The following is a 19,265-nucleotide window of genomic DNA, read 5'->3' as shown; positions in this document are numbered from 1 at the left end:
AAATTTTCCGCCAAGGGTTCAGAATTTTGAGAAAAAATTTTTGGGGAATCAAAAAAAAAAAAAAAAAAAAAAAAAAAGAGAAAAAAGTGGAACATTTCCCGCTGCATCTGATCTAAAATGAAAACTAAGCATTTCAGAAAAAGAAAATCAGAAGGTGAGTCGGAAACGGTGGCTTCAGTGGGATGGTCTCATTCCCTGGACCGCATGCAGTGAATGACTGAGTCACTAATTTTGCTCTTGACCTGAAGATCCTGAAGGAGAAAATCCGTCCGTCGGCTTGTGACCTTGAGCTTCAGCATGCTTGGGTTGCGCAGCAGAATCAGTCAAAAAATTCAGGTTTTGTAAAGACCTAGTCAAACTCTAGATTTGAATTAAACTGAAGTGTTATGGCATGAGCTAAAGCAGACTATTCAAAATGTGTCTAAATGAAGTCACTGTATCAGAAAAGGTGACTACGGAAAGCACTAGGGGACAAAATACCAGTTTCCATCAAAAATAAATAGAGTAAAGAGAAGCAGTAGCTAATCATCGTAGGTGAGTAATTCAAGGAAAACACAGTCACATTTTCAAATCATAGCTGAAGATTTTACAATTTAGGGACCTTGATAATTCAATTCAACTTTATTTACTCCATCTCACATCTGAAAAAATGATTATGGATGGTGATGCTGTGGGCAGTAAGGCACTCCAGTAGAAGTCAGTCATACAGCAAATCTGAAGAGGCCTCTGACTGTTGCAGAATGGCAGCATCATGACAACTCAATTTCTGGGCAGCGGGGACAATGTCCCACATTAACATGTCCTGGATGACAACATCAGTTGTTGATAAGCTCTGCTAATCCACCTAATTTGCTTTTGCCGCTCATTTCTTTCTGGTCTTATGGATCGGAAAATGGTGGGGAATATGATCTCTCCCTGTTTTGATTGAGAGAAGACATGGTCTGAACTTACTGCTACGAAGTTGAAAAAACAATACCTTGTTGCCACCATTACTGTCCAAAAGAAAGAGCAAAAATCCGTCCAGCTGCACAGCATGAAAAAAAGGGGGATATCTGTCCAAACATGCATCACCTCGACCAATAAAATATAAACCAAAGGCTACAAAGAGAACAAAACAAAACGTAACAGAGCCACTTCGACATACTGCATGAATAATTCTAGAAAAAAGAAACAATTAGGTTAAAGTTAAGGATAAATTGTTAAAATTTATACTCAATTTAATTGAATCCTTATACATTTAAGCTTTGTTTTCACTGAACACGTGACATACATTAATTATTTTTCCCCACGGGCTTATTGAATATTTTCATCTCAAATACAGACATAAACGAAGAAGAAACACCATGTTTGGGCGAAAACAACAAAAGCTAATTTCAAAGTGCTCTAGTTGTGTGTCTGAGAGAGGAACTAGTAAATACCTTAGTGATAGTTTTTCATAGGAACAATGAACAACTTTTACTGCACTGAAGCGTGTGAGCAGCTGTCAGCGGCCACAGCAGACACAACAAGGCCGTATGATTGGTGGGGAGACGGGCACCGACAAACAACATTCAGGAGAAAACCAAAAGCCACAATATTCCCATACGAGGCAAAGTTCCCAACATTTAGCGCGGTGTAGCACTCGGCTACGAACCCAAACTAACCTCTTTGACAGGGGGGAATTTCTTCTTGCACTCCATGGAGAGAGACCGCAGGTCCGTCTGCATGTTCTCCAGCAATTTCTTCACCGCTTCGGGGCTGCTGGTCGACATCTTTGACGGCGTCTTTGACACAAATCCTCACAGGAACGGTTGACGTTTACGAGCGGCGTCGGAGCGCAGTCGCCCCCCACCCATTCACCGCAGGGATATAATCCGTAGCTGCTTTATTCGCCTCCCTTGTTGTAGAAACTAAAAACGCCGCGGTCCATTGACACAGGATCCCACTCCTCTGCTTCGAGCGCCCCGTGCGCAGGACAGCAGCGATGACACCGGCATACGCTCCCCCTCTGGCGAGCAGGCGGGCATTAGCAACGGGAAGAAGTCGTCCTCGCTACGACTTTTCCTCCGACGCACAGGCAAGCCGAAATATATTAACTAAATTTATCTGTCTGCCATCAACGGCCGTGCCAGCTCTGCTTTCCTTCCCACAATGCTTTGGTGGACAGTGACACGTCACTAGGACTTCCGTAAACAGTAATGAGCAAAGAAACATTACTGCAGCGACCCCTGCCGGACAAGTCCAAGGGGAAAAAAAATCTTGGTTTTGTGGAGCTTGAGGTTTGAAAAACCAAAATGTAAAATAAGTAGGGAAATAATAATAAAACCATATTAATAAAGAAATGGCTCCACCAAGTCACAGTTAAAATGCGAACAAACAAAATAAATAATTAAAAGAAATTGAGTTTAGGGTTGCGAACGTTCTGTCAGTCAGTGGGCGGGTCAAACACGGTTCAAGGCAAGATGATTGGCCTACGTCTGAGTTGCTGTGCAGGTCAACCAATCATATTTTACCATCTGTTTGACGACATATCGTGATTGGCCTACGGAATATGAAATAAATACAGGCTGATATAAATAAAAGTGTTTTAAACAAATTATATATGAAGTTTTATTTTATTTTAATGTGTATTAAATTAAAAACGTGTTAATTTAGTGTTTTACCTTAAAAATATAAAATAAATATATGGTTATACTAAATAATTACGTTTAAATTGTTTAGTAAGCATATATTTTATTTGTCTCATGTAATGATAGGATATACTGTACAGCTACATATATAAGTATGTAGTTAAAATGATTTATGGGATTGTGCCATTTTGGTTCTACAATAGCAAGCAACCATATTTATGATTAACCGCATTAGAAATTATATAATGTTGAATTTTAAGGAGGAAATTCTCAGAGTATTGATTGTCAGACAGAATATGGGAGTGCCTACATCTTCTAGAAAAAAACTTATCAAATTTGTTGATGATTAATTAGCAGTAATCTAAACTGAGGAACAAGAATAGTCAAAAACTTAACCTTGTTTATACCAGTAAATCTTGCCAGACTCCTTCAAATATGTACACAGATTGATATCTTTTCCACTTACTTTCCATGGGGGTATTTTTACACAGCCTGTGACTTAGCAGTAACACTCAACTGTTTTCACAACATATTCATCCCCTCAAAAGGTAGGCCTTAGGTCTTTCAATGACACAGTTTGAAAACATGACAGTTCAAATGCAAAGTGACAAGTGTTATAACGTGCAGACATAAAGTTATGCTTCCAACAAGAATATTCCAACTACAACAACAGATTGTTTTATTATCTTTATTTATATATATACCAAAACATTATATGAAATCAGGTAAGATAAAATGAATAACATCCCACAAAAAACTGAAAGCACTGCTTCAAAATTAAGGTGATATTAATCAGTCATAAAAACATATTTCACAATAGAAAAGTTGTATAAATTGTTCTGTATAGTAATCAGTTATCGTACATTCATTCCCACATGTGAACGAACCAAGTCTGAGGATTCTCGTGTGCACCAGAAAGAGAAGTCAAATAAGGCTTTTTTTTTTCAAGAAACATATCAACCAGCTTTCCCAGTTCAACACCGTGTTTAAGAACCTTTGCATTTTAATGGCATAAAAACAACTGTATATTAGATACAAGACAACCCCGGCTAAGTTAAAACTGTGTCAATATCAAAAGTAAAAGGAAACGATAAAAAAAAGACAAACAAAATAACCATGCAACTCTGCAAAAGTTTAATAAAGCAGGTGAAAAATTAAATTGTAATCCCAAAGTATTACAATGGGACACAAAAACAAAACAGCTTATCTGATTGGTCCTTTGAGCTACATTCCTCACCTCAAGTTCTCTCAAGCAGCACTTATTAATATACTTCAGTAAAAAAAGAAAGAAAGAAAGAAAAAGAAAAAAAAGTGTGCATTATTCAGAGTGTTGAAATAAAGGGTTCCTTCCCAGATTTCCACTTTTTAGGCTCACAAGTTTACATTTAGAACATTTTGGACATTGGAGTGCAATACAATCATTTCAAAAACACCTGCACAGTAATCAGGTGGGGGGTTTTTTCCACAAAGCATAAAAAAACTACAACACTGATGTTGGCTCCTGATTTTTTTGTTTTGACACTTTAAAGGTCTTTTCCATTGCCTTTTTTTTTTTTTTTTTTTTATTCTACTCCGATTCTTTAATGTTTGACATCAAAAGCGACTTGAATGAGAAGAACTTGCCTGCATAGATCAGCGGACGTAGACATGGCTATTCATGCCATTATTTAAATAAAAATAGAATTTACGAGACAACATGCATCTTGAAATTTCTAATTTTTTTCATATTTTCTTTCATCATATTTTAAATTCCTAATCAATAATCAGCGAATTTATTTAATTCACTGATTATTGATTGATCAGGTTGACAGGAAAGAAAATAAATACTTCAGCACATACACTTTTGAAATATAGTGTATGTAGGCTATATATACTATATACATACACAAATGCAGTTGTCTATTCCTGTAATCCAGAAACATTTAATTATTGCTGAAATGTATTTATTTATTTTGTATTGTCCTGTATTGTTATTTATTTAAATGGCCACATACACAAATATTTGCTTAAGGCTTACTGTGGCATTAAATGTGACACTTTTGGCCTTCAGTGAAGAAGCAGTGAAATGTCTGTTTTTTTTATTTTTCCTTAGCAAGTCGGTGATGGCGAACATCTTGAATTTAATATCCAATGTGGAAAATCACAGATAAAACATAAAGTGTATTATTCAAATATAAAACAGAGTAAAAAATCATGTTGATTATAGAAATTTCCATTTGTTTACTAGAAAAAGGTACGATAAGAAATAAAGTCTGCAAACTTAAACCATATTTTCAAAAGAATGATCTTTTTCCCCATAATTCCAGGTTTCCAGGCTTTTCAAACTTTTTCAAGATAGTGTACGAACCAGCAGAGATGACAGAAGTCATCCCTGCAGAACTGTATCCAAAGCATATGTATATATTGCATTAATAATAATAATAATAATAAAAAAAATGCAATTAAAAAGTCAACAATATTATTCAAGTTAGCTTTTCATGAACGCTGCAGTCAAGTGTCGGGACACTTCTTGTGCTCCGTCTGCTGCAGGCCAGGCCGTTAAAAATTAACGAAAGTTACCGAAACGTCGCGTCAAACTAACTGAACATTACAGATGTCCATAACAGGCGAAAAGGCTTCCTTAGAAAGCAAATTTCTTTGCCACTGAGAACCTATAGTGGTCACATTTTCAAATGTACACATTACTCTGCCATGGGCAAATGAGATGTTAACACGCTCTCCCAAAGAGGATGGGGAATGTTTTGTTCAAGGCACCGGGGAACGAGGGAGGAAGATCCAGTAGCAAGAGGTGCAGTTACAGGTGCGGTGGCTCTGAAAGTCTTCACCTGAGGTAAGGGGGGAGGGAGAGAGAGAGGAAGAGAGAGAGAGAGAAAGGAAGAAAGAAAGAAACGGTCTCTAGCAGTGAGACTCCTTTTCATCTACAGCGAAGTAGCCGTCTCTGGTGGGAGGAGCTTTCTGCTGGGGCTTGTCGCCGTCTCCAGGTTGGACGCCCATCAGCCTCTCTTGCTGCTGCTTCGTCATTGGTAAGTCAGTGGAAGGAGTGGTGAGAAGAATGAGGCGCTGTAAAGGGTGTAGCACAAATTAAATGAAAACACAATAAGAAAAAAAATCAAGTAACTGCCTAGATAAGATTGGTCTGTTAAAGTTGTAATATATTTTCTAGGAACATAGTCCATTTTATGACATAATCCAGTATCTATGTTACCTTTGGTTCTTGTAAAAAATGCTGTGACTCAAAAGAATTTTTATTTCCTGATTTCACACGTTGAAATTGAGACTCTGTCTCTTTAACAACTCCTGCTCTTTCTGAAACTCTGCCTTTGGGGAGTCATCTCAACTTCTCTCATCTATTAACCGTTTTAAAAACGTTTTTTACCAGCGTTTCACTGAGAAGTAGCTCGCACATGCGCAGTTTCACCAGGTGTTTGATAATTACTGCTGGCTAGTCTGAAGGAGCTGAGTGGGAGAGAGGAGGACGAGGAGGAGGAAGGGTGCCCTGCGAGACAGACACTCAGAAGCTTGGAAACTGCAGCTGTGAGGAGGAGCTGCGCCTTGAAGGCGGAGCTAGGTCCACCCAGGCGTTTTGCACAGCAGAATGGTTGCCACGGGAGATTGAAGAATTTCTTAAACATGCATAAAAGAATAAAGGCATCACTCCAGATGTGTTTTTGAGGTGGAAATAACATTATGACATCATGTAGGGCTCAAAAGACTCAATTTTACATGATTCTGCCCCTTTAATAAGCCCATATTTTATCATATCTAATCTCTATTTATCTGGAGTCAATATATTACTCTTGAAAGTATGAAAATAGATAAATCACTACCAGACTTTCCATTGTTTCTTAAAGCATGCCAATACTCTCAAAACATGATTTTCTGAAACAAAAAGAGCCTTCTGAGGTCCAAGTCACCTCCATATTTGTATGGAAGATAACAGCACCATCTTGAATATGATGGATTTTATGTTTGATTTAAAAAAAAAATACTATTTTGACCGGAATAGGCACTTTGGTCACCAATATTTTGATGTGTAAAGACAAAGTACACCATGGGCAGATCCCAAGTCCATCACAAGGTAATACAGAGAGAAAACCAACTGTTGAATCTTCAGAGCCGAAGTTGGGATTCGCACCCAGGACCTTCTTGATGAAAGGAAACAAGAGCTCAAAACGCTAACATGCAAGCTACACAGCAAATCCTCTTAGTTTTTTTGCAGACTGACGTCTAGAGATATGTTAATATCCAGTGCGCATGCCACTTGTGTTTTTATACAGATTCTAAGAGCGTCTTCATTCATGTTTTCCAATTTTTTTTTACATAAAGCAAAGAAAAAAAAACAGAAAACGGATAAAAATGTTCCCTCCTGCACTCAACTCGGTACATCTAAAAACGAGATGAAACTTACTTCTTTAAGTGTTCCTGGTGTGCAGTAGAGTTTCCCTGCCGCCCACAGAGGGATGCAGAGCATGGAGGACAGAGCCAGAACCCAGCCAATTCCGTCGCCCCATACTGGGTACACGTATTCATTGTTGTACTTCAGAGGTGAGTACTTGATCAAGGCAAAGGCAAAGGTTCCCTATGAAGTGGAAACAAAAAGTCATGTTGGTTATTCTACTTGCAAGTCTTTAATATGTGTATTACTTTCATACAATAACTGATATTTGTATTTCAACATAACTTTCTTTATTAAGACAGAGACGAAGAAAAAGTTGTTTGCTGCTTTGAGAATTAGTAAACAGCAATTTTAATGTCGTCCTGAAGGGGTCGCTGTTGTTTCAGCAATATGCTGTAAAAAGCCCACTGAAAATAAACATGAAACCTACAAAGCACGTTGCCGGGGTGAAGAAGAGCCAGCAGAATTTAATGACGGGTCCAGGACGGTACCCGATCATGTCCTCTATGTTGTCATAGTAACGATCAGCACCTGAGGGAAGACACAGTTTCACTTCCGTCAGCGCTTTGAAACGACTTATTTATGAAAAGAAAGACACCCCAAAGCTAAATACATTGACTCACCGTAAACCCAGGCAATGCAAACAGTCTCAAAAACAGCCACGAAAAGAAGGCACATCCCGCTGGCTGCGTAGTAGTCGAACAGCTGGAAGATGTACATGCCTCCCTGTAGGCACAAACAGGCAAGAGTTCAACTAAATACAATCAGATATCTACATTTGCCTTGCATGGCTTATAGTTATTAGCTAGAATGAATTTCAGCTTGACCTTTTTATTATTTTCTCTGACGTTTTATTCGCTTTTTCAAAATTTTCTTAAAGCTTTTTCATGACAGTATAACACAGATAATCTGTGAAAAAAAATAGAGTCCCTTTGCTTTCTGCCAGTGCTAACTGCAGAAACACACAGTTCCAACCAATGAAAGCCAGGGGGAGGGTCTTAGTGATGTCAATCACCCTCATGTATGCTCGATCTTTTCACAGATTATTCATCTCATATAATACTGTCACGACAGACAGTTTTAACAAATGAGGAAAAACATATTTTTGGAGAAATTACATACTGCAGCTTTAAGCAGGGATTCCCCAGTTACAAGCCTGGCGGGCCACCATGCTTTACTTGTGCCCCCACCAGGCTTAGCGTTGCTTATTGTTTTTTAAGTCTTTTTAAATTGTTTGCATTTTTTTAATATTTTATAGTTGATGTTCAGGTATTAATCCTCCAATCTTTCAGTAACACATAATTATCAAGTGATATATTTTCAAATTTCCTGTCAACTTTAAACATTTTTAACTCAAAAACAAGACGGGCCGCTGGATGAATGGCTGCCGTAGCAACCAACCAAGAGGCTTAGCAAGTTTTCTGGGGGAAACCTTGTTTAAGGTTACACCAGCACATGCTGACTGGCATTTATGTACACTCTGAAGTGTGTTTGTACCTCTGTCAGCATGATGAGTCCCAAAAGGAAGGACACCACAGCTACCGCCAGGATGAAGAGCTCCCTGCGGTTTTTGCGGCGGAAGACGGAGGGATACATGTCCACCATGGCCGTCACCAAGCTCTCCACGCACACGAACTAACACAGTGAAGAAGTACAAATCAAAACACGACTCGGCATGAATCGAACAGCTTTTGTGTTATCGATTGTACCTGACTGTCCAGTCCCAGGAACACAATCATTACGAAGAAACAGCAGGCCCAGAGAGGGGAAACAGGCATCATGGTGACAGCGCGAGGATATGCTATGAAGGCCAAACCGGGACCTGGATACACACACACAAAAAAAAGACCTCTTTGTTGGATGTTGAAAACAAATAAATGCTTAAATGTCTTTAAGCTTCCAGCGACTCTGTTGGAATAAACACACACCAGATTCGGCCACTTCTGAGATCGGCACGTTTTGCTCAAAGGACATGAAACCCAAAATGGAGAAGATGGCAAAGCCGGCGAGAAAACTTGTGCCGCTGTTCAGGAAACAGAGACACACGCAGTCCCTGGAGACGGCAGAAACAAGGCATAATGTTTAAAACACACCGATCTACAGCACACTGAGGTTTTGTAATAAGAAAATGGCAACTTCTATAACGACGTAATGAGGCGAAACAAGTGATATTAAAGATAATGTACACAGAAAAACAGACTTTTTTTTAGCCTTACCTGTAGCAGTTGTTGTTGTATTTGTTGTAGCTTCCTAAGGCTGTAAGGCAGCCCAGGCAGATGGCATATGAGAAAAAGATCTGCGTTCCAGCATCCATCCAGACCTTGGCACAAAGAAATCATTTACTTATTAAAGTCCAGAGGGACTAATATACATGTGCAGGGTAAAGTTATATGCTTTAAGGTTGTACAGTCATCAAGCCAGAATTTCAAAGCGTGACTAGAAGACAGCCAGCCCTTTGAAAGCCTTTAGCTGGATGATCTGTGAGGACATGTTCGATACCCCATTCATCATCTCAGAGAGCACAGCTGTGCAGTTTGGCAGTCGCCAGTTGAAACTTGCTCCTTTCCTTTAGGTGATAGAAGACAAAACATTTTGTTCCTATCGTGGTTTGAGCGCCTATGCTACCTCGGTGCTACGCGGCTACGCGGCCACGCGACCACTCTCCCTCACCCGATGACCAATGGGGCCACAAGTGTCAATTTTGTCTCCAACTTCACCTTCCTGCAGAACTGAGCGCCGAATTGTATGTGCTAAAAACGGCTAGCCCCTCCTTTTGAGTCAAAAAGACCAAAATACTTTGAGCACTCACATTCTGAAATGAAAATTTAGCGCACACAAACACATGATATTTGAACTACAAGATCTGCTCTCCTCTAAAGTCCCTTCGTAATAACCACACCGAATCGTTGCTCTGGTCATTACAACCGCATTAAGCATCCCATAATCACCAAAATATGTAAAGCTCAAAAAGGTACTCTGCACAAAAGCCAAGATACATAAAAGACATTTAAAAATCTTTAAATAATTAAGTACTAGTCCTGCTCTTGAATTAGGGTGGCACAGTTTCAGGAAAATATTGAATTAACTCCTTCAATTTCACTTTAGTAGCTTTAGGTTTGCTAGTTTGTGTGTTAGCCTACTTAAATCCTTAGTAATTGGGTTTTAGTCGAATTATCTATTTTAAATATTGATTATATTAATCACCACTTGCTGGTGACTTTTCCTCTGAATTTTAGCTGAATTGTTACTTGATTCATCAACTCAACAAATTTTAATTTCAAGAAACTTACAAAACACCAGTGCTCCGTCTTCAAATCTGCGGTAGAGATTGCTCACCATAAAGAAACTAATTCATCTTGTAAACTGATTTAGCTGGATTCTGACAGTAAACGGTTTCTAACCCTAGCTTCGTATGGTTTTGTGTAATTTACTAATTTGGTTTTGCCTTCCTTCCTGTTGCATACAGGACAGAAAATCCGGCTGACTGGAGTTCCAGCCAACAGATACTTCCAAGATAGCGGCTCCACCAGCCTAGCTTGACTTGGCTAGCACTCTCGGGACTCCTATTCAAAGGAGTCCCGAAAGGAAAAGGAGGGAGGGCTGTTTCTGGGATTGTCATGCTGGACCGGTAGGTCTTCAGATTGTAGCTCTCATAGAGAAGTGAACAAAACAATCAATCTGCATATTAGAAATTCTCCAGCAGGACAAAAAAACTGATTTACATGGCCCAATTACGATTTGGTCAATGAAATTTTGTCTAATTTTAATTTCCCTGCTGTTGACAGCGTCTTAAGTCACAAGTTACTGGGTGAGATGATTTTAACTTTGCAGTCATTGTGAAGTCAATTTACACCATTTGTTCATTTGTAGGAGGAATCAGAAGCTACTAACATAAATTCATAACTTATTTTAAAGCTAAAGACTTAATCTGTCTGTCTATTCTAACATACAATCGAAACCAGAAACTATATAAAAGAAGACATGAGTTTATTTCAAACTGTCTGACGTGAATTCAGAATAAACTTTTCCCATCATTTTTTTTTTAAATATTTGCTAAATAATGAGAGAGAGAATTTTTTTTCCTCAGTCAACAGTTCAAATACGCTATGGATTACTGTACCTTTAAACAATTTGGGACATTCGATGCCAAGTCTTTGGAAGCTTCTGACAGGTTTATTGATAATACCCGAGTTAATTTGAGACACACCTGCAGGTGTCATTTAAGGCACACCTGAATCATGGGAAAGTCGAAAGAAACCAGTCACCGTATCAGGAAGAGAACTGCGGACTTGCACAAGTCTTAAACCTACCTGGGGATCAGACAGTCGTCCCAAATCGGGGTAAAGGTAGAAGTGGATTCCCCTCAAGGCTCCGGGCAAAGTGACTCCTCTGATCAGTAGGACCAGCAGCATGATGTATGGGAACGTAGCCGTGAAGTAAACCACCTGGAAGGAAACACAGCAACTCTGTCAAACTATCAGTCCACTCTGCATTATTTCCACTCATATTCCTCAACCCATAGAGGCGGTTTCACCTTCCCAGTTGATTTGACTCCCTTCCAGATGCAGAAGTAGCAGATGACCCACGCGACGGCCAAGCAGGCGACCAGATCCCAGTTCAGCGCGCCAATGTGGTCAATGCCAGAGGAAATTCTCAGGACTCTGCGCCTGCGGGACACAAGCAATCCCAGGATCACTCCAACATACTTTGACAAACGAGCAACACAATCTGAAGCGATTCCAACTCTGAAAGAAACTCGAATCTCTTGTTGAGTGACGGATATCTGGTGAGCTACCTTGAGGAGCCGGCGAAACAAAGGGACGAGGAAAAACAGAACTTACTCCCAAAACTCAATGACGGGAGAGGTGGCGTTCTCATGGTGATTGACGGAGCCGTTTCCCCTCTGAAATGCCATACAGGAATCTTGAATGAAGAACAGACAAAAAGGACATTCATTCCCGCGAAGAAATCCAAGCTTTCTCAGAGGTTTCCAAGTTACACTCGGATGAGAGAAGCAATGCCGCCGCTGAGAGGGAACAGTGAAGTGGAGCGGGAACACTCAGTCTTAAAACAAGTAGCTATACGAATGAATGAAATGATGAGGGAAACCACTGAAAAACATCGGAGTTGTGACATTCAATTATAGTTCCTCAAAAAAAAAAAAAAAAAAAAAAGCTTGAATTTGGAGGCTGTGGGTACATGCTAGCAAGCTATTAGCGGGAAAGCTAACGTGCTGCCGAGGTTAAATTCAATAGACAACAACAGGAAGTTTTGCTGATAGTCTTAAACTAGATAGAATTACAAATATTCTTCTGTATTTAAATGTTAAACATAAGCAGCAGCCGGATAGATATCCAGGTAGTTTGAAGTTTCTGAGTTGAGGTAAAAAAAAAAAATAATAATAATAATTCAGACTTTCTATTTTGTTTACTAATGAATCTTTAAAGGTGGAAGCCCAGCCAACTGCTCAGTTATGTTCCTATTAGGATTTTTTTTTTAGAAATTTCACATCTGAGGCAAATTGTAAAAACGGAGTTACTAATTGTTGTGGCACATCTGGTGCACTCAATAGTCAAAGGTCAGAGTCGTAAATTAGAAAATAAGTACTGCAAACTGCATGGCAAACTACTATTATCTGTACAAGACAAAGACGATGCATTTGTCTTCTCTTCATAAAGACTGAAAAAAAAAAGGATTTTGTACCGTCCTGTGTTTTGCCTCTGGTTTAACGAAATCCAAGCTTTCAGAAATATAATAAATACTTCATACCTCTAACTTTCTTTGTGTTTTACACATGCAGCATCCATGATGGATACCAAACTAATGGCTGTTTGGAGACCTTTCACTTTCCAATTCAGATTTGTGACTTTGTTGCATTTCCACCTGGGAACTTGAACAATCCAACTTTCAAGTTGTAATAGAAGCTGATGACAATGTACGTTATCTTTCTCATTATATTTTAACATGTTTACAAGTAGAGGTCGTCCATTAGTACTGTCTGAATTTTTACGACTATCTTATACCTGCAACTTTCACTGTGTTTTATACACTGCCCTGCCAGTATCGATGTTGAACTTCAGGGGATTTTTTTGTTGTCGTTGTTGCATTTCCAACTGGGAACTCGACTTCTCCACCTAAATTTCTGAGTATGCATAAAATGCAGCATGAATCCACAGAAAAACTGTCCACATTGAGAAACAACTGACCCTGCCTGGGGTAATGAAAAACAGTGCTGTTGTCCCATCGTTCGCCTCACCTGTGTTCCACGTGTTGTTGCAAGACGCCCAGGGCAGATCCCAGGTGAACGAGTTGAAGAGAAAGAATAAGGCCCAGGCCAGCACAACAATGTAGTAGATGTTCAGGAGAGCGACAATCACCTGGGTGGCATAACCCACTCCTGATATGCAAAAAAAAGAGAAGGGAGTCATTTAAAAAACACAAAAGTAAGTGAGAACTGTTTGTTGAGCATTCTTCCACTCAATCTAAGCTGAAGCTTTAGATTCACATGGAAGTAACTTTTGCACATTTCTAATGACTCCAAGGCATCCAAGTTCTGGATTGAAGCTTTGCTTCTGCACGTGCGTCTTTCCCAGATGTCATTCCTCAAGTTTCCTTAGTAGACACTCCCATTTAAAAAGAAACAAAACAAAAACACTTAATATATAGCCTCCTATTGTTTCCACATCTATTTAACAGATTTCAGTGTGGCATGTGTACTAATTCTAATAATTCACAACCACAAACGTTTTGCACTGACATGTCTGGAATTCCTCTGTCAAGCCACGGCGTTGCGCAGGCATGTTTGCTTGTTTTTTTCCATGGAGACGCCCCGAGTTTCTTATGGATCTTATGTGGTCCATAAGAATGCAGCTTACTGTGTATTTCTGCACTGACCTACCAAACGATATTTACCTTTGACATATATAGACGTGTTGCAGAGTAACGCCAGCTCCCGGCTGCAGGCCGAAAAACTGCTCACCAACAAGGACCAGAGGTTTTAGCTCTGAATGCGCTAAATCCTAAATGTATGCTTGGTATATAAAAGAGAAAGGGATGCATTGCTTTGCAACTGATTGCCAACACTATGACAACTAGATAACAGAAAAACTTTTAAATTAAACAAAAATAGCGAGGAGGAGGGAAGTAGGTTATTTAAGCTAGCTTGACTTTGGCAACCTTAACATGTAGATGTGCTGTGGAACTCGGTTAAAAAAAAAAAGAAAAGGCGACCCACACACCAACTTTCTCACCGATCATCAGCAGAGCAAATGTTTAGCTAATAATAATAATAATCACAAAATAAACATAAAGCATGAAAACACGATGCTTTAACAGACTGAATGTTCTCTTCTTTGTGTGGGAAATGTTTGCGTGATTTTTGGTGTTCAGTCCTGATACATTTGTGGCGTTGTCAGTCAGTTGCTATGGCAACGAGTCTGTACTTAGCACAGCCAACACAGAGAGCGGCAGAAAAAGAATACGAGTGGTCTTGAGTTATTCTTCAAAGGTTTTTCTGTGTTATTTTTCCCTTTGTTGTGGCACAAAACACTAAATTAAGAATAGCTACATGTCCAGGTTTCATTTTGTTACCTGAATTGTTGTACGACTGTGGCGCAGCTAAAGACAACACAAATTAACAAAAATAAATAAATAAATAAAAAATGACTTTTTGCCCTCCATTGTGCGCATGCTCCAAAGTTCTGGATGTAAACAATAACATGAAAACATGCCTACAGAAGAGAAATAATCTCAAAGTGTTTCAAGGCAGAATAATAATAATAATAAAAAAAAACACATTACCTTCAAATAATGGGCAAATTTTCCGCCAGCAAGTGATGCCGCCCTCACTGGTGTACTGTCCCAAAGAAGTCTCCAGGAGGAACACGGGGATGCCACAAGCAAACAGGAAGATGAGGTATGGAATAAAAAAAGCCCCTGTATACATTTAGGCAACAGTTCATAAACACGTTAAGACTGTCTAACACTTGGAACTGGGTAAGCAAAAACACAGCATCTTGCATAAATATCTATGCCCCTTAAGCCATTCCACATTTTGTTGGAATCACAAACTTCAAATGACTTTGGATTCTGCAGCACCACAAGCCTTTTGGGCAATGTCTCCACCAGATTTCGACATCGACACACTGTTCCCATTCCTCTCTGCACAATGGCAGAAGCTTGGTCAGACCGACTGGTTAACTTTTGTAAACAGCAGTTTTTAAATGACACTGTATTTATTGTTTAGGTGATTTCTGAAGGCTGTCAGTTGCAGTGGATTTTATGTGGTGGTACCAGAGAAAAAGGGACTCAGTGGTATGTTGTTCAACTGGGAATCATTTTCCTCCCATCTCAGATTATGCACTAATTTGCATTGGTCTACCACATACAATCATAATAAAATCTATGAAAGTTTGTGGTTGTAACATGTCAGATTTTGCAAAAGCTCTCCTTTAAAAAGGATAATACTATCTGAACACTTTTCTACGTAGCGCGTGGCATCACAACATTGGTTTCTTTTATTTATTTTCATAAATGACATCCAGCTATCTTTGCATGTATAAACTCTGTCCAAAATGTCTGTGTTTGTCGGTGAGGTCTAAAATCCTCAGATGTGACCTTGCAAATGCTATTGATTATTCCTACCACTAACTCAATGTGGCTTCTGCTCCATATTAAATACGTGCAAATAATCCAGTACAGCAGGTGAACAGCGTTAGTGCCACAAATGTGAGGCATGACAATGAAGAGTAAAAAGAAAGTCCACCAGCTGGGCTACAAATGAAACATGTTTTAGCGATGTCCGGGTTTCTTTTCACATTCCAGTTACCGCACCCTTTTTCCGTTTTAACTTAATTAGGTCCTGGTCCCTTTAGACATCAGACGGTTACCAAGAACCATAAAGATGACGATTCTTAGAGCTCACCTCCTCCGTTCTTGTAGCAGAGGTAGGGGAAGCGCCAGACGTTACCCAGACCAATAATTTCCCCGGCGACAGACAGGACAAACTCGATCTTGTTGCCCCACTGGCCCCTGTCCATCATCTTCTCCTCCGCGCTGGGGACGATGTCCAGCGGCCTGCCGTGACCGTTGGATGGCTCCGCCTTGGACGTGTTTTCTGCATCTCGTTTTTCACCTGCATCAAACGGAGCACAGAGACTAACTTGACGGACAAAAGTTTTCCCTGATTTTATGGAGAGATGTTGACATTTTCAAGTATTTCCACAAATTGTTAATTTGAACACAAATGTACGCCACGTGCATCATATCTGTGAATGTAAGAACTTTTATGTGTATTAGGTTTTTTTCTTTCATTTAAGAAGCATGCATTAATTTGAGTTGATCCATCCAATAAAACTACAATAAAAGGCATTGAAGTTTATGGTCGTGTTGAGACTAAATGACGAAAGGTTCATCGGGTTCACAAACCTTTGCAAAGACCTGGAGGTACAGTCTGTAGTTTATAGCAAAAGCCAGAATGCCTAATAATTACTCCAAGGTGTTTAGCAACTTATAATAAACCTCTAAATTAGCCCTTAGGAGCTCTGATGATATGCAGTCGCCATTTTGATATGGGTTGTACAGGTTGCACAGGGCGGCATGAGAAAATTGGGTTGCTCACAGAAAAAAAAAAATGCTACATTCACATAGCAAGTCTTGATGCTCAATTCTGATGTTTTGCTGATATCTGATTCATTTTTTGCACGGTTGTTCATCCTACTAATTAAATGCGACTACAATCAAACTCCTGTGTGAACGGTTTCCTAAAGAGACCAGCAGAGGCAGAAGAAGAACGGCACACATTATTATTTACATCCGTTATTTACGGACATAACAGTGGACGCCGGGGTCTACGGACTGATTTTAGAAGTTATTCAGCAATGGGAGTCAACAGTATTGTCACAAAATCATAACACGAAGGAAGGTAATAGAAAGAAAGGACTTACTTGTAAAAGTAGATAATTGCCATTTAATACCGCATAGCGAAGAGTTGCACATTGGATTTCTTTGTATGAAATGATCAAAATTGGGCCATTCAGATTGCGGTGAAGAAGCTGGATATGAGTCACATTTGCATGTTGTGTGAAGATATGGAAGTTCACTTTAACATATTTTTGTTTTTGTTATGTATGTGAGATAAGATAAAATAAAACAAAAAAGTATAAAACTACATATTGGTTCCCCATATTTAAGAATGAGTCCTCCGCAATTTATAGCTCGTAGTATGTGCAGCGTTTAAGGAGTTAATACCCCATGAATTTTAAGACTTTTTAACGAGCATTGTAATGGATTGAAGCTCCTTTTATCGTGACCTTGAATGTTCAGGATTTTGATTGGATGACAAGAGGCTAGTTAAGAAAACAAAACAGAAAAATCAAGATCCCCAAAGGGGGAAACATATTTTCAGTACCATGGCTAGTTCTTAAGAATTATAATGATGACATGCAAACGGCACCCAATCTGTTTTTCGCAGTCCAAATGGGCCCTTTCTTTTGGATGAGGTCACCACTGACTTCAGGTTATGAGTTTGGAGCTGGTGGATCCCTGAGCCGGACCCAGTTCTGGGTCCAGCGCTGCTGAAATAAAAGTCCCACAGAGGAGGAAACAGGCGGCCCACTGACTGTGCTCACTCCTGTCAGGTTGCATTAACAGACTTCTCACCGGCCCCTCCGCTGCCCCTTTCCCCCTCCCACCATGTGGTCACAGCTACTGACCAAACGCAAACAAGCTGCTGATCAGTCTGCAGGAAACACGCTCACTCTAACTCAGCTACGAGATTCCATCAAACACATCTAACCTCTGTCATATTTTCACCCTTTCATGCCAATAAACACAAATTATACCATGTGTGGCCAATCTAGCTGCAGCTTTTCTTTTTCTTTTTTTTTTAATGAAAAAGCAACACATGGGATGGGAATTCCATTTATTCGTCTGTTTTGTGCGAAGCTACCTTTAGGAATGTGCTCCTGCTGTCAGTGCGCAGAGGTCGAGCACAAGCGTGACTCTGTGCGGGGTGCGCGCACGGGGGGTTTGGAAACGGGAGCCGCTTTGAGGGCCAAGGTCTGCGGCGACGGGAGCCAAATTGTGACCGTGGTAAAAATAGAGTTCCTTGTCTTCGGAGGGCACTTTGCGAGAATGGAGGCTTAGCGCGACAAAAGCGGAGTATCCCTCCTTTTACTGCGCTGGCAAATGGCAGAACTCACTGGCCTCACAGCCAGGTCCCTCCTTCCATTCACTCTTCTTCCCATTTCTCCCAAATCAAAAGATATGTTTGTGATTTATAAGGAGGTTGCCTGCAGGATGACACTTTAAAGATCCCTTTTTACCCAATGGCATTTTAGGCTCACTGTATGAAAAATATCGCTGGAGAGGAACCATCTACGGTGAGATTTCAACCCACCAAAGGGTGACAACAGATCCATTCGAAATGACATCGGGTGACTGAGCAATTAAGGGAGAGAGAGAGTGACAGACTGACCTACTGAAATTATGGGGCAACTCTTTTCCATTGTGGAACATTTTGAGGAGGTGAGAAGACAGAATGAAACACTCAGAGCAAAAAACAAAACTTGTAGCTTATTTTTTGGCTCAAACTTGGCAGATGTGTGAGGAGAGACGACAGGACTCACCAAGTTTCTGTACCCATTATATATAGTAAAGTAACCTTGAAGTATTTGACTGTAGTCAGTTTAGCTAAAGCTATGTTTATAAGTAAATCTTGAACATCTATGGATGCCCAAACTTATTAAACTTGACAGTCCAGTGTGTAGCCAGCCAGAGCAGGACCAAAAGCAAAGCCTGTTTCTGCCATTTTTAAAACGATCTCAAAGTTGTCCGAAGCATTCTTTATGCTGCTCATTTATACAGAAATCTAACATTTCATCCACAACATTGAAATAATGTATCATGTCTAAATGAAGTCTGACTCAGAGAGCGTTGTCAAGTTGATGTCAGCATGTGACTTCATCTGATGAAGTCAGTTTATGTTATTATTAAAACCGCACAAATGAGGGTGAGTGTGGCACCGGGTTGTATTTTCGTTTGAGAAGGTTGTTTTAATAAGCAAGAAAATGAAGGAGTTTTGGTGCTACCTATTGATCCTACAGCCATTTTCCACCTATATGTGATCTATATCTGATATTTAGACAATCTGAACAGCACAAATGTGACTTTTTTCAAATCAGACCCGCGCCACTTCTGTATCAGGTCCTCAACAAATATATATATACATATATATATATATATATATATATATATATATA

The 19,265-nt window shown here is 39.7% G+C and overlaps 2 protein-coding genes across 2 annotated transcripts in view; both read right to left on the bottom strand.

The window, feature by feature from the left end:
• Positions 1-2,144, bottom strand: part of mon2 (MON2 homolog, regulator of endosome-to-Golgi trafficking) — a 56,270-nt gene extending 54,126 nt beyond the window's left edge. Inside the window, exon 1 of the mRNA XM_015042295.1 lies at positions 1,644-2,144. Within this exon, the coding sequence (XP_014897781.1) occupies positions 1,644-1,751 (108 nt within the window). The 5' untranslated portion in view covers positions 1,752-2,144. The remainder of the gene's footprint in view (positions 1-1,643) is intronic.
• Positions 2,145-3,283: 1,139 nt separating this feature from the next.
• Positions 3,284-19,265, bottom strand: part of LOC106953628 (sodium- and chloride-dependent GABA transporter 2-like) — a 24,107-nt gene continuing 8,125 nt past the window's right edge. Inside the window, exons 2-15 of the mRNA XM_015042527.1 lie at positions 15,929-16,138; positions 14,806-14,940; positions 13,262-13,402; positions 11,847-11,928; positions 11,540-11,672; positions 11,316-11,450; positions 9,222-9,325; positions 8,934-9,058; positions 8,715-8,827; positions 8,503-8,640; positions 7,629-7,731; positions 7,436-7,536; positions 7,018-7,188; positions 3,284-5,669 (exon numbers count right to left, since the gene is read on the bottom strand). Coding sequence (XP_014898013.1) covers positions 5,505-5,669; positions 7,018-7,188; positions 7,436-7,536; positions 7,629-7,731; positions 8,503-8,640; positions 8,715-8,827; positions 8,934-9,058; positions 9,222-9,325; positions 11,316-11,450; positions 11,540-11,672; positions 11,847-11,928; positions 13,262-13,402; positions 14,806-14,940; positions 15,929-16,138 — 1,856 coding nt within the window. The 3' untranslated portion in view covers positions 3,284-5,504. The remainder of the gene's footprint in view (positions 5,670-7,017; positions 7,189-7,435; positions 7,537-7,628; positions 7,732-8,502; positions 8,641-8,714; positions 8,828-8,933; positions 9,059-9,221; positions 9,326-11,315; positions 11,451-11,539; positions 11,673-11,846; positions 11,929-13,261; positions 13,403-14,805; positions 14,941-15,928; positions 16,139-19,265) is intronic.

This window comes from Poecilia latipinna, unplaced genomic scaffold (assembly GCF_001443285.1).
Source record: "Poecilia latipinna isolate Pla-1442-1.1 unplaced genomic scaffold, P_latipinna-1.0 Scaffold34, whole genome shotgun sequence".
Taxonomy (NCBI): Eukaryota; Metazoa; Chordata; class Actinopteri; order Cyprinodontiformes; family Poeciliidae; genus Poecilia; species Poecilia latipinna.
This window is presented reverse-complemented; position numbering and strand designations above follow the sequence as displayed.